The sequence below is a fragment of the Cottoperca gobio genome, chromosome 16 (assembly GCF_900634415.1).
Source record: "Cottoperca gobio chromosome 16, fCotGob3.1, whole genome shotgun sequence".
NCBI classification, from domain to species: domain Eukaryota; kingdom Metazoa; phylum Chordata; class Actinopteri; order Perciformes; family Bovichtidae; genus Cottoperca; species Cottoperca gobio.
This window is the reverse complement of record NC_041370.1, coordinates 21,121,543-21,136,529: the sequence shown is the minus strand read 5'-3', so window position 1 is coordinate 21,136,529 and position 14,987 is coordinate 21,121,543. Positions and strand designations below refer to the sequence as shown.

The following is a 14,987-nucleotide window of genomic DNA, read 5'->3' as shown; positions in this document are numbered from 1 at the left end:
ACACACACACTTTATAGTCACTAAGTCTGCATTCTAAGCAGCACTAAAGAGGAGTAACAGTCCACAGTGGAGCAATATGGAGGCCTAGGATTATCGATTGGACTGAGACACTGACTATCATACAGCTAATAGATTACATCAGACACATTGGAGCGGCCCAGTCAATGAGGCCTGATCCTATTAACTGGGGATTTGTAAACAGTTGTGTGCTCACTGTGATGGCTGCTGTGCTGCTTTGTGAGCCTTGGCGAGGGGATGAAGGCTGTAAGGGTCTGCAGGATGCTCATATATCGTTGCACTCGGCCCCAATCTCTTGTGAGCTGCAGCCAAGTCGTGTTCATGGGTGTGCTGGACAACATGCTTTTATTGTCTTTGCAACAGTAATATCAGTTCTATTCGATCCTTCAGAAGCTTAACGTTCAGTTGTAGTGTTATTTCTTGCATGAGCTGAATGTTTGTCCTATGTTAGTGGCTGTGTTCCAAATCACACACTAACACACTAACATACTCATACTTAATATGTATGTAATGGATACCGCATACTAAATTAATGATTAAGTACGCTATTACCAACAAACAGTTCCAACTGAAGTAAAGACTCTTCTTGTGGACGTCATGATTACGTCACAGTGTAAGCTGGAGGCAAAACAAAGCAAAGACTGAAGGTAGACACAAATCACCTCAGAGTAGTAGGCTAAGTTACGTAATGAAAGTGTCTTGCTGTGTTGTTGGAGGCCAGAATTGAAGGAGTAATGGCTCCAATTTAAAATTGTATTGCATAGCAGCTGTTTATAGACAACTGTGGTTAAACGCATTAGGACGCAACGATTGGACTGAGGCGATCATCAAAAATGCTCACATTTGTAGCATAACACTTCAGTTAAATATTGTTGTTGTAGGTATGGATGTGTGTCTTAAGTTTTGTTTTGCCCACCAAATCAGATCTAGGAGGAACGTTAGGTGATTCTCTCGTAACTGGCCAAAGATGATCTAACAGGATTACCTACGGTGGGTAGGTAATCCTGTTAGATCATCCCTCTGGTTCATGTTAACATTTTCTCATTTTATCCAATGGAAATGCATTTTGAGCTGTTGAGTATTTCCAGTTACCCCAAGTCTCATCTATTTTCAGTTGAAAGGCATTATACATTTTTTGGGGAAATCAGTTCATGTTGATGTGATCAATGTGGTCAGTGTCTTCGGTTGCAGAGGTGAAATGCAAATCTTTCACGTTGAGTTCACCATTGCTAAACTTTGACTGGTGACTTGACATTGCTCAACTAGAAAAGGCTGTTTTAACAGCAGATGTTTTGACTTGTCGCAGTAGGAAAAGCACAGGTTTTACTCATAATAGCAACGACAGCTCTGTTCTGATCAAGTGTTCCAGTAAGCCGTGACCGTGAGACACGATGCACAACACCAGGAACCTGAAACTGAAGCAGCTAAATAGAATTCAGCAAACATGATTTTCCTACTGTGACAAGACAAAATGTCTTCCATTAAAAAAGCCGATAGAAAACAGAAGAATTCAAAATAGAAATATCAAATAAAGCGAGCGATAACGGCCAAAGCAAAAATGCACTGAATTCAGTTGAAGAAGAGCCTTATATTAAGTCTTATTTTGATGCAAAGATTTGTTAATTAGCAGGAATGTAGCACTGCGTGAAAGTGGAAGCAACAGTGCTCTGTTGATTTAATTGTGGGTAAAAAGTTTTGGTACAATTTAATTTTGCACCGTGAATAAGGACCAGTCTTATTATGATGCAAATGTGTGTTCATTTGCAGGAATGTACTGCAGCACAACATGGAGTTACAGCAGTTCTCTGTTTATTTAAATGTGAAAGTGAAATAAAAAGATTGTGTCCGTAAAATCAATGAACAATCGTGATAAATAATGTCAGTATCAATTATTATTTTGGTCATGTTTGTGCAGCGCTAGTCAGAAGTACAATCAAAAATTCAAGCAGCGCAAGAGAGCTGGCAGCGTGACCTCAAAACCTGCAGTGAGGGCAAAGGTCTGATCAGTGAGAAAGAAGCAGAGGGAACTGTAAACTAAACAACATTTCTTTAGGTCCACTGAGTTTCTCTCAAATCTTTTATTTTAGTTTGACATTGAAGAAGTTTTGTTTCATTATATTGACCCACATCTGATTCCATGTTGTTGCTGGCCCACAGAAGCGTGTTCCGGGCTAGTTAGCATCTTACTGTTAAGCTAACCAGCTGCAGTACAGCCCGTTCACACCGTACCCTAGAATTTATATTCTAAAAATAACGAAAAGCGTTTATATTAAATATAATCACATTTAGCTTGTTCTAAATCATTAGGAGGATTACAGTAAGTAGAAACAACAACTCACTCTGAAAAGTGTCTTAAATGATCCGTTGCTTTAGTTGTATTCTTCTGCTTGAGCTGCGTATCACATTCTATAGAAAAGTGTTTTTGTGCTTCCATGCAGCCAAACCAAAAATCAACAGGAGGAGAAAAAACCTGGTCTAGCATTGATACAGAGAGAAAAACAGCCACCTCCTCACAAGTGAACAGCTCAGTTCATCTTAAGTCCATTACAGCATAAGCAATACTTCTGTTTAACCAGCACTATGGTGGATGCTGGTTGTGGTGTTTTTTAGATTAATTTCGTGGCCTAAACCTATTCACATGTCCCTTCAGGGGCTGTGCAGCAAAGAGGAGTGAACACACTGAGGGAGAGAGATATAACAGTACACTGGGTTCTCAGCCAGCACTGTGTTTTTAAGAGCAAAACGACTTTTCCAAAATAAATATATCTGTGTCGCGGACTGCTAGGAGAGAGAAACGCCCTCGGTTCAATAATTAATTCCCGAGTCGAGGGTTTCGGAGAGCCGCTGATTGGGCTGATTCTTTTTTTTTTATTCTGTTATGATACAAAGGAGGCCGTTTGAAGTAATTTGTCCCAGAGAGAGCTGCTTGGAATACCATACATGCTTTGATTTAGCAAAGCAAATTTAATTTTGTTTGCTTTATGCAAACTAGCCAGGGCCGCGGGGGTTTCTCTGATTCCACCAGAGGGGTGATGGTGGTGGTGGTGGTGGTGGTGCTGATGATGGAGGTGGGGGAGTGCACATAACAGAATCACACTGCTGCCGCTAATATATAATACACAACGCACACTCATACACACAGGCGCATGCAGTGAGCAGCAACAGTTCAAAAGTACAAAGCCTGTTCCCCCCCAACACACACACACACACGCACATGCACACACACACACACACACACACACACACACACACACACACACACACACACACACACACACACACTCCAATCCCTTTGAAATCAAAGCTTAAAATAATTGTTTGTGCGTTGTGTTTTGTTTCACTCTATCCGTCTATTATTAGTGTTACTGGTATTATTCCTATCATGTTGTTTTAGCTGCCTGCTCTCGCTGCTTGCCGGGGTTTTGTTTTATGCCGCTAATGAAAGCTTCTCTCCTCGCTTTTGTTCTGCTTCGGTTTTTTTTCCAATACGTGAATGGAATACATCGGTTTATATCTGTGCCTGATATTTCCTGAGATGTCTAACACCCAACAGCACAATAATGAAGAGGCTACTTTTGATTTAGTTGTTTGCGAGGGCTTTTCTTCACAACTTTGTGCAGTAATACTGTAAAACTATAAAGATGTACCTCCACGTGGCTAAACAGGCATCCGGGATGTATTGCAGTTATGTCATTAATGATGGGAAAAATTAAGTATGGCACCTTTAATTATCTTCATTCTGTTCTTCTGTACTGGAGGAATGACTGTCCGTGTACAGATGTTACGCAAACAGTGGAGGCATTTCTTCTCCGAAAAAGAAAAGGCTATTCAGAACGGGTGGCCAAGCGGTTTTCTTATACTCCATTCAACTCATTTTCTTAGGGAACAATAATGAGTGGATAAAGCAGAAAAACCCAATTTCCTTTATGCTTTTTATATCCCGAAAAAGCCCTCGTTGACGGCCCTTTGGTCTTTTGTTATAGAAAACTGAGCTAATATCCTCCAGCTCTCTGCGCAGTTTAAAGGTCTTAATTGGATTCCATTAGTATATTGCTTGACATGACACTTGAGTCCGCTCTATTAGAATTCCCCTGCCTGGGATTAAAAAGAAGACTTTTTATGCATTCGACTCTCTAGGCTCTTTTGTTAAATCTCAAATATTCTTTGTCGGATTCACAGTTTTTCAGTGACACCATTATTAAAACCGTGAGCTTGACTTAAACAGGTGCTTTTATGTCTAGAGGACCTGCTGCAAAAGGTATGGCAGTGTCTCATCGCAGCAGTTTATGTATCAATAAACCTTAGTGTTGATACAGTATAAGCATTACATTGGTACCTGATAGAATGTGCTGTAAGCCCCTTAAAACAGTCATCCAGCCTCTCCCTGCACAAGACTAGAGGCCAGGTTGAGCTCCCTACAGGGTTTCTTTTTTCAAAGTATCACGCAGTGTTGAAGTGCTTCCTCTGTGGTTTCAGTTGGTGAAGAACACGGGCTGAAGGAAGGGTGTGTTTGATTATTTTCTTTCATGTCTCTTGCCTCAGTCCTGAGCTGACGTGGAGGGATGTTCAGCATCTGATCGCCAGCACAGCAAAGATCCCCGACCCCAAAGAGCCTGGCTGGAACATCAACGCAGCAGGATACCATGTTCACCATAGGTATTGTGATACATCCAATGGTTTTGAACACAAGCATGTGGTGTCATGGTAGCATGTGGCATTCTGCCAATATTCTGTATTGTTTTTTAGCTGAGGCTTACATGTAAACTGATCGGTGTGTTAATGAATCAATTTACCTGTCAGTAGTTCTGTTCTGAGCTACCATGCTTGGCTGAAACCCATGATTACTTGTTGCTAACACGGTTGTGTCTTTTTAAAGCAATAGTCGGACAGTTTGGGGAAAATTATTATCTACTTTCTTGCCCAGAGTCACTTTAGATTTAGATGGTATTACTCTCATGTCTGTACAGTTAATATAAGTCTCCAGCCATTAGCTTCTTATCTTAGTTTAGCTTAGCTTAGCTTAGCATAAGTATTGGAAACAGCTGGCCCGGCTCTGTCCGAAAGTAAATAGATCAACCAACCAGCACCTCTATAACTCGTAATATGTGTAATCTGTACAAAAAACAAAAGTGTATTAAAGGCAACTTGTGGTTTTACAGTTATTTATGAGCCAGACCATATCTTGGCCAGGAGCGGTAACTTCCTGACCACCGTAAGGTTGCCAAGCAACCAGCAAAGACTTCAGGAAGTTACTGCTCCCTGCCAAGAAATAGTCTGGCACATAATCCCTGTAAAACCAGAATCTGCCAGACTAGCTGCTTCCCCCTTGTTCCAGTCTTTTTTGCTAAAATAAGCATTCTTCTTATCTAACTCGACACTTACTAATTAATATTGACATTTGTTCTCTCAAATCAAATTTCAGATCAAAAACCTCTAAAAAACACATTCAGATAGTACGTTTTAGGGGATACTTTTTAATATGTGATACTAATAATAATATAGAAAGCTTGTATTTATGCTGCAGCAGTGTTGTATGGTGCATGCTATACTGTAAGTGCTGACATATTTATTTAGCTGTTTGTTGATTTGTCTGTGTAACATGTCACAGATATTTCCCCATATGTCCAGATTTATGATTGAATAGTTTAACTGGGTTTGGTTGTGGTTATGTAAATATATAAATGTATGATTACAGGATAAGATCTCTGGGATCATTTCAGGCAAATGAAATGGTGTTACATCCATTTATACCTGCATAAACCACCTTCCATTGTGTTGTTAAGAACAAAATGTTATATAAATCACGCTTTGAATTATATATGAACTAACCCCTCTCTAAAAACCTTCAGAATATAGATAGGGATGAAACTGGAAAGTTTGGTGAACGTAAGTGCTACTGAAGTGGAGGATTCTGGCTCAGAGTCTGAGAGAAGGGTAGTTTATTAAACACCTGAAAGTGTAATTTGGATGTTTTCTTTCCACTAGTCTGAAAGAAGACATGTTATGGAAGCAAAACTGACCAGTGTCAGAAAGATTGTTTTGCATTTTCCTTTAGTATCTCGCTTTAACTGCTTGTAAAGTTAGGTCAGCTGCAACCAACAGTTTTATGTATGAAACTAAGGTGTTACTTATTACAAGTTTACTCAAGTAAACAGTCTGCGATGATCACACAGGCGGTGTCATCTTCCACTTGTTCACTGCTGTATTTGCCACGTGCACACGCACCACTTTAATGTGAACACTCTCCTTGTATAAAGCGCTTCAACCACAAAAAGCATCTGTTTTATGACAGTTGAGACAGGTGATCTTGTCCGGGGAGGAGTGTCATTGTAATCCTCTAATGTTATTATCACACCCACTGAGTCTGAGTGTCTGCACCTGCTCTGATTTATATAGACAGAGGCTGGAGGAAATGGAGCTTCTCCCTCTGACTGTATGAAGCATGAATCTGGGAGGGAGGGGGAGAGAGAGTGAGCCCTGTGCTCCTCCAGACATCGTATAAACGCTTTTACAATGCTTTTACAATGTCAGCCGGGCGATGACATATCGGTAATCAGTCATAGCGTTTGTGATGCTTTTCCTCTGCTCTCTGTCTCGCTCACCTTAACATTTCCTCTCTCCATCCTGGCTCTAACTCACTGTCAACACCTCTCTTTCTTTTCCTGTCTGTCCTCTCCCCTTCTTTTCCCTGTTTCTGGCTATTATTCCCTCTCGCTGCCTTCCTGTTTCTGTCTGCCATCCCCTCTTTCGCAGCATGCCGTGTCATAAAATTGATTGTAATTACTGTGTTGCTGAAAGAAGAATGGATTAATTAAAATATAATGATGCCGATCACACCAGCGGGCATCTGTTGAAATCTGTCCATTTAGTTGCTGTGGCTAAGGACTTGTAATGCCCAGATCATACTGAAGCGGCCACGGTAATTATGAAGAATGGTTTATTGCATGGGGAAGGAAGGATGGACTACACTAGTGCAATGAGCACTGGGTCATTTACCATCAATGAGGTTGTTACAATACATTAAAGATTAGATGTGATATCTGTAATGAGAGGATCCATGTTTAAGAAAATTGAATATAACACTGAATGCTTATCGGCCATAGTGGAAAGTTAGTGGTCTTTCCTTGGATTCTGTAGGTGTATGACTGGAGTCTGTTGTTTGCTTTGTTTCATCAGATGATTGAATATCTTGATTGTACATTTGTAGCCTATATGTTTTCAGTTTGGTTTGTCAACAGGATTACGGAAAAGCTCATGGCCTGACTGTCATGAAACTTGGAATGGTGTAGTTTGGGCCAAGGAAGAACTCAGTACATGTGGTGCTGATCTGAGTCATGGGTAGATATAGAAACATTGCTAGTTAGACTCTTGGCAGAGTTTGTTTGTAATTTCTTATTTGTTTCTTCACCCGACCCAGATTGAAAAAGAATTGCACTTTTTTTACATTGTGCTATTGACAAAGTAAAGGCATACCTCGGTTTGGTTGCCGATTAGTGAGTGATGTGGTGAAGATGATGTCACAGCAGTTTCACACAGCACCGCTATGACAGCTGATCACTACAAAGAAGAGGTACTACCTGCTTGGGGAAACAAATAGAGAAAAGGACCTGGTACCAAAGTGAGTTGAGTCTGTTGAGCAGAGCCGTAACATGCAGATTAAATGAGGGACACACAAGCAAACTGACTCACTAATGTTCTACGGTGACACATCTACCATCTACCTAAAGTTTGCAAACATTAGCCACTATAAGCTTTGGGTGATCCCGCACCGATAACAGAAGACTGTTGTAGCAAAAGCCTAGAGTGTATTGGATCGAGCAACAACGCTGTATTTCTTATGAATTTACGTTAAGAAGTAAAAGGAAGAATTTGTCATTTCTTATTTCAAAAGTTACATAGTCTCACTTTAAATAAAGAAAATCATTGAAGATATAGAGTAGAACCTCTTAAAAAGTTCAAGGAGCATGTGCGGATTGAGGACAGATGGTTGAAAGGAGTAGTTGCATGGCTTTGTAAAAGATGAAGGGAAATAACGTCATATAGATGTTGGCTGAGTTGGCATTGATGTGTGTGAATGTATGTTTATATGTGATTGTGTGTGTGTGTGTGTGTGTGTGTGTGTGTGTGTGTGTGTGTGTGTGTATGTGTGTGTGTGTGTGTGTGTGTGTATGTGTTTGGGGATTTGGGGGGTTGTTGGGTGGGTGGAAGGGGTCGCCCGCATCCCAGAGTTCCCATCTGTTTGACCTCCATATAGAATGGGAGCTTTAGAAACTGTTGGGGAGCGACACCCCTCCCCACCCACCCCCCTCGGTCCCCCATCACCCTCAGCTCCCTCCGCCATGACGACGATAAACATGTCAGCCGCCACACGCCAGAGCAATCTGCAATCAGATTTACTGTGCATGAAATATGGTGGTGCTTTTATTGGTCCAAAGACTTGTCACTCATAATTTATAGGCTGTTGCCAGGCCGGCTGTGATGTCAGCGAGCTCCCAGCACCCTCGGGAGAATCAGAAGGGAGAGAGTGAAAGAGATAGGGGTGAGGGGTTGTGGGTTTGTGGATGGGTGGGGGTTTAGAGATATAAAAGGATAGACAATGTGTGTGTGTGTGTGTGTGTGTGTGTGTGTGTGTGTGTGTGTGTGTGTGTGTGTGTGTGTGTGTGTGTGTGTGTGTGTGTGTGTGTGAGAGAGAGAAAGAGGAGAGAAAGGGAATGAGGGGGGGAAAGGTGATGGAAACGGGTGAAAAGAGGAAAAAAATAACATGCATCCTTTCCTCTCATGAGTTTATCAGGTTGAGGGAGTGAAAGTGTCAGTTTTTACCAGGGCCTGCACAAATGGATCTCCCCCTCCTCTCCTCTCCTGCAGCGATCCTTGCTATCCTTTGAACACTGACACCTATTGATCACATGGTTGATGGAGGAAGAAGAAGAAAAAAAAATTAATCTGCGATTCACATCTCCACTTGAAGCCTCTCTGACCCAGACATAGAAAGTGGAGAGTCTGATGTTGCACCGGAGGGATGATGTACGGAGAAGAAGCGGGATGTCCAAACAGGCTTAATTTCATTTAATCTCTTCTGATAGCATAGGTGAAACTACAGTAATTATCCTGTGGGAGATTTAGATAGAAAATAACAGCGGTGGAATAGATCAAAGAAACGCTGCCCTCTCTGCAAAGACAAAGTGAAAATCAAGGAGAATACATGAGTGGTAAAACGGTGTCTTACCAAAAAAAAAAAAAAAAAAAAAGAACTTGTATGGCATTAAAAAATGAGATAAGATTCAATCCCTCTTTTGAGAAATGATACTCCGTTCACAGAGAACTATTAGAATGTTTACATTTGCGGCATTTTGTTCCATATCAAAATAATTAATTGCCTCCATTTTCAAATTAAAAGTACATTACAACACAATTAAGGATGCAAATGAGTCTGAGCCTGTCACAAGGAGCCAGGAAAAGTGAAAGAGTGACTGTGTTGATGTATGAGGGTTTGCATGCTTTTTTGTGTATTAGGTGTGTCGCAATGGATCATTGTGCACGAGTGTGTGTGTGTGTATATTCGGATACAACTAAATGTGTCTTGCTGTATTGAAGAGGAAGACTCAGTGTTGAAATTACATCAGCGTGGGGAAATAAATCAGAGCTCTGCAGTAATAAACAACAGAGTAATTAGGTCACTCTTCCCTCGGTAACTGATCGACCAGGGGAGCAGATACTATGTTATTTCTATTGTGTTAAAGGCTTCTGTCAGCAGTTTAAAAAAATTATCCAACATAAACACAACACACACTTTTACACACACACTTTTCTCTATCCCTGCCTCCTTCCAGGGGCTCTGACCTCCAACGAGCCTGTTCCGTGAAAGATGTCTACATCGCGCCAGAAACCGGGGACAGTAAAACATAATTTTGTCATAACCTTCCCTCTTTGGAGGGAAAACAGATATAAAAGTATATAGCCTGTGGTTTACAGCGAGTCCCCCTCACCAAGCCTGGCAGCAGCACGCAGGGCTGATGGATGCCGGCGTCGGCCGACTTTTAATTGCTCGTAAATTTTTGATCCAGGGAAAACGCCACGTTCTCCTTGTCCCCCGGCGACATGGGTGACGGAGCCGCTCAGGAGGGAATAAAAGAGCCTCGGTGAAGAACATAGGGAAGATGGGAGCGAGAGAAAGAGAGAAATACAGAGACACAGTAACACACTTAGAAAGATACAGGCCCATATCAGCAGGTGCTCCACAGCACAGGATTTAGAAGACTCTGTATGGAGTGCATAGAGGACCTTTATCTTGTATCAGTACGAGTTACTTTGATATGGTGAACGTTCCTCTTTGAGAACGTCTACATCAACACAAAGCAGTAACACCTTTCCTGAAGTGTTATTTCATTTTATCTATATATATCATGATGATGCCAACCCTGTCTCTTGGATATTACCATTGTGTGCTTCTAATTTGCAACAGCAAATATGTTTTGTAAGAGACATACTGCAGTCCAGATTTATATCTACATGATAGTAAACATTTGTTATGAATCTTTCTGTTAAGATACAAAATGTTGAACTTATCAGTAAAATCTAAACTGACAGCGTTTGTCATTTTCCGACCATTGTCTCCGTTATCAAAGTCCTGCACTCTATACTCTGTCCACTCATCCCAAACACCTCCCTACCACTTCTGTGAAGTACAAGAACACATCTTTTTGTATCCTGGGGGGGAAACAATTGTTTCTGTCTCAAAAGTGAAATGGAAAAACAAATTAGTAGTAAATAAATGTAATTTCTATAAGCGGCGTTGCAAATGCTGTTTCAGAAGCATTCCTAGCAATCCACAGAGTCTTTGTAATTGTGTGATGTAAAACATTTGTATGTGAATACATTGAAAGTTATTACGACAGTGTAACACAACGAAAGGTGTGTTGAGACTGAACACAAACAGAAGAGTAGGATACAAAATACAAACAGAAATACAAAGCCAATGAAAAGACATGTATAGACCTAAACAGAAACTACGTGCAGGGCAACATAGAAAAGAGTTAAATGTGTTAGGCCATGGTTATATTGACAATGTTGAGCTGAAGAAACTGCAGCCTTCTCATTTATTTCAGTGACACCGCTGCATGGGGTCAGGTTGTCTGGTAAAAAAGTGTAACCTGGATCTTTTTTTGTATGATAGTGTTCGGTGTTACCTCCGAAAAGTAATGCACTATAATTCCTATGTAATCCACGTAATCAAGAGTTAGACATGCAGGGCTGACTCTGAGGAAGTCATGTGATGTAATATAAAGAGTGACAAAATCCGCATAAGGACGAGGTTCGGTTGATAGGATGGGTCAAAAACACGTGAAAAATAACAAAATAACTTTTAGTCAGATATCGTACTAACCGTTGGGGATATGTTGCACCTAGCTAAGGACTGTGGTGGCCAATCAAATCACACATTCAGAGTAGATTACTTCATAACGTGAACAGTATAATCCATGAACGTCTCAACAGACAAGATGACAGTTTGTAACGTAGCTTCATGATGAGCGTCAACAAGAGACAGTAAAAAGGAAAATGCCGGCCTATTGTGGACGCTAGGCCTAAACGTCAAGTCCTCAAAATAGTGAGTGTTACACATTTTAGGGCCCCACTGACGCGTGTTGTGACCATAACAACAATTGCCAATTTATTTTGAACTAGTCAAAGGATAAAAAAGCTCAATGTTTCGTTCTATTACTATAGGGACGACTAACTGAAAGAGATTACCTTCCTTAGTGTCCTACCCTCTTGCTGCCATAGCTTACATGTTGGTCTCAGTATGGACCACGAACACATATTAGTCGACCTTTATCATGTTTCTGCAAAGGGCATTTACTAAGGATTGTGTAGCTATAAAATATAAATCGCCCTTTCATTTTTAAATAACAAGAGGTATCATCAAAGGGAAAACAACTTTTACTCTTACTCTTTTGTCTGTGTCAAGCACTTACTGTGGCCTCTGGAATTAGAGAACCTCTGTCTTAAAGGGACCTCTAACAGGGTGGAGAACTGAGGCGCAGTAGCCACATTTGCATATACAGCTCTCTTTTTCTTCTTTTACTGTGGAACAGTCCTTTAAGTGCCATGCAGCGTTGACAGTAATGGAGATGAGATTGAAAAATGGGGTTTAAAAACCATCTCTGCAGACTTGTGACTGTTGCCAAGCCTAACAGATGCTCATCTGATCAATTTCTTACCCCGTTTGTCTTCCTCCCGGGATGAAAGTAGAGGAGATAAATATAGGTTCATCCTACCGTTTGCTTGTTCATTGCAGTAAGGTCCGACATCCTGCCGAGGATTCTGATTATTTCCCCCCTCTAGTGTGTCAGACTCTGTCTAGCCTCAGATCTCTATCACTATTTTCTCCTTTATTCTATCTTTGTTGTTTTTTTCTCTCCTCTTCCCCTGCTGTTTGTGTTGTTCCAGTCTCATTTGGTGGTTTTCGACTCACCAGGTTTGGCCTGTTGTGAACTTTTTCCTTCTCACATCGATTCTGCCTCCGTTTCCCCCCATGGTGGCCAAATCAAGACACACGCCGATCATCCACAGGTCATAGTCGGGGCCAGAGGTCAAAGGGTGCTAGCCAGGGTCTTACTCACCTCTGTGTGTGTGTGTGTGTGTGTGTGTGTGTGTGTGTGTGTGTGTGTGTGTGTGTGTGTGTGTGTGTTAGTGGGGACAATTATGGTGATGGAGGTTCTTTCTTTTTTTATGTTTCATATAGACCCAAACACGCCTACATACATGCCTATTCACTGGGGTGTAAATTAATATAAATATATTACTCACATATGAACAGATCATTTGTTCTGAATAGATACAAATATTTGCAGTAATCCTATTTATGTATATATGTACATAAATAGGATTACTGCAAATATTTGTATATATATGTTTATTTTAGAGTGATACAATTTGAGTCATAACACATTAAATCCAAATACACAGACATTTATACGTACTGTGATTCCAGCATCTTTGTTGAAATAAAATAAGTAGTGGTACATTTGTTTTGTTTTAAGTTGGATATTCAGACATTCCGCGAAGTTCATCCTCAATACATTTGTATTGGTTTTCACCAGATTTGCTATGTAGTGCTGGACAAAGCTGGACTGGTGTTCCACAGGTGCTACTTTTACCTCATGATCCCATACTGAAGCCTGACACCTTGCCAACTTGACAGCAGACAGGAAATAAACTGATCGAAGTCTTTAGGGAGCTTTTCATGTTTTATTGTTGTTTGTTTTTTCATGGTAACTTCTAACCAACTTTTTCATGGGAGATGGGGTTCAAATACAGATCGTTACACTTTAGTATTTGGTGGAATAATATATTTGGTACGCGATTCAAATATAGTTTTTCTGTGTGTTTTAGAAGCTAAATGTATACTGTACAAAAGAGTCATTCTAGTCTGTTTCCAACAACTTCTGGTATTGTAGGGAAATACAGAGACACAGATACTCAGATACAGATAGTGCATTACTCCCCTGCTATGTGTATAACAGAATGAGCTAGTGATGACAGTACCAGCTTTCAACATGATGATAAAACCTCCAGTTTCCCTGACATCACCGTTACAGTGCTAACTGACTGACTACCTTACAGTCCTCCTGCAGGCTGACCGACACACAGACCCAGAGCTCTCTTCCAGTGGGCACAAAGGCAGAGAGACGGGTGAGCCTGATCAACCCCAGTAGTGTCAGCCCAATTACTCATTCTCTTAAAGGGCTATTAAAACATAATTGCCCGGCGATTTACATCCAAGTTAACGTGGCCCTGAGATAATTTATTATTTTCCATAAGCCCTTTCTTTTGTGTGCCGACTGAAAGAGTGTGGGGGGGGGAGAGAGAGGGAGACTGTAATTTCCTGAGTCATGAAGAAAGGCATGTTGGCAGCCCAGTGTAATTGTTTAAACCCCACTCTCAGACACCTTCCAGTCACCCCCTTTTAATCCTCGTTATCGCTCTCATTAGCCCGGGGTCAGGGGTCAGCCAGCTCCCCCTAGAAACACAAACACAGTGCTGGGAAGAGGAAGGGATGGATGTTGAGTGGATGACGGGACAGGAGGGTGGGGAGAGTGGAGACATTTCCACTTTAGTACTAGCTAGCTTGTACTCTTGTATTTGCTATATCCACCTTTTTTATTTACTTTGTTTTTTAAACTTATGTTACACAAATTGCAAGCATTCAAATGTTTCCATGTATGCAGGTCGTAAGTCATTTTACACTGTCATATTTATCCACTACTAAGTATAAATGTGATAGATGTTTTAGTAAATAATTGCTTTTTAATATATTATTTGAAAGAAGAATAAAGTGAGAACAGCATTAGAATGAAACTAAATGTTTACAACCGCAAAGTAACTAAATAATATCTCAACGGAAAAAAATGTAAAATGTCAATAGAATAAGTAATATTCCTGGGTGAAGACACATCCTTATCAGTCATTCCTCCCTCTGCTGATGTGATCACTGCCTGCAGGCGTCACTGGGTTGTCTCAGCCAGCAGCTACATTTGCAATACATTTTTAGGATACTAAACAACGCAGTATGTTTTTGCAATAGTTTGCCATTAGCTCAGCTAGCGCGCTGTGCTTGTAGAATATGTATTTTCTACATGTGTATGCTTATTGAACAGGTATATTGGAAAAGTATTGGCTTTTTACTCACAAAGGTTTCATTGCACTTACAGTAAGGAGCGTAGAGAGAAGATGAGAGGCTGCAGCGTGCTAATAAATTACACCAAAACGTTAAAAAAGTACTGATAAAAGAACTGGAGATTATCTATACCACCGCCTCTAATAGTTTAGCCCCGGGGCCCGTTTAATAACCGTTTTCGGTACCCATCCCTGCTTCTGATATATGATTTTACAACTTTTGTAATCTTCTCACACTCAGAATATGTACTATACCCTGTTTTGCTGCGAGAGGTTATCAGTCGGGCGTCTTT

At 40.8% G+C, this 14,987-nt stretch overlaps 1 protein-coding gene across 4 annotated transcripts in view; it reads left to right on the top strand.

Annotated features, from left to right (window-relative positions):
- Nucleotides 1–14,987, top strand: part of LOC115021661 (neuroendocrine convertase 1-like) — a 174,651-nt gene that overhangs the window by 112,537 nt on the left and 47,127 nt on the right. For all 4 annotated transcript variants that reach the window (XM_029452239.1, XM_029452241.1, XM_029452240.1 and 1 more), the window contains one exon: nucleotides 4,561–4,674. In XM_029452239.1, coding sequence (XP_029308099.1) covers nucleotides 4,561–4,674 — 114 coding nt within the window. The remainder of the gene's footprint in view (nucleotides 1–4,560; nucleotides 4,675–14,987) is intronic.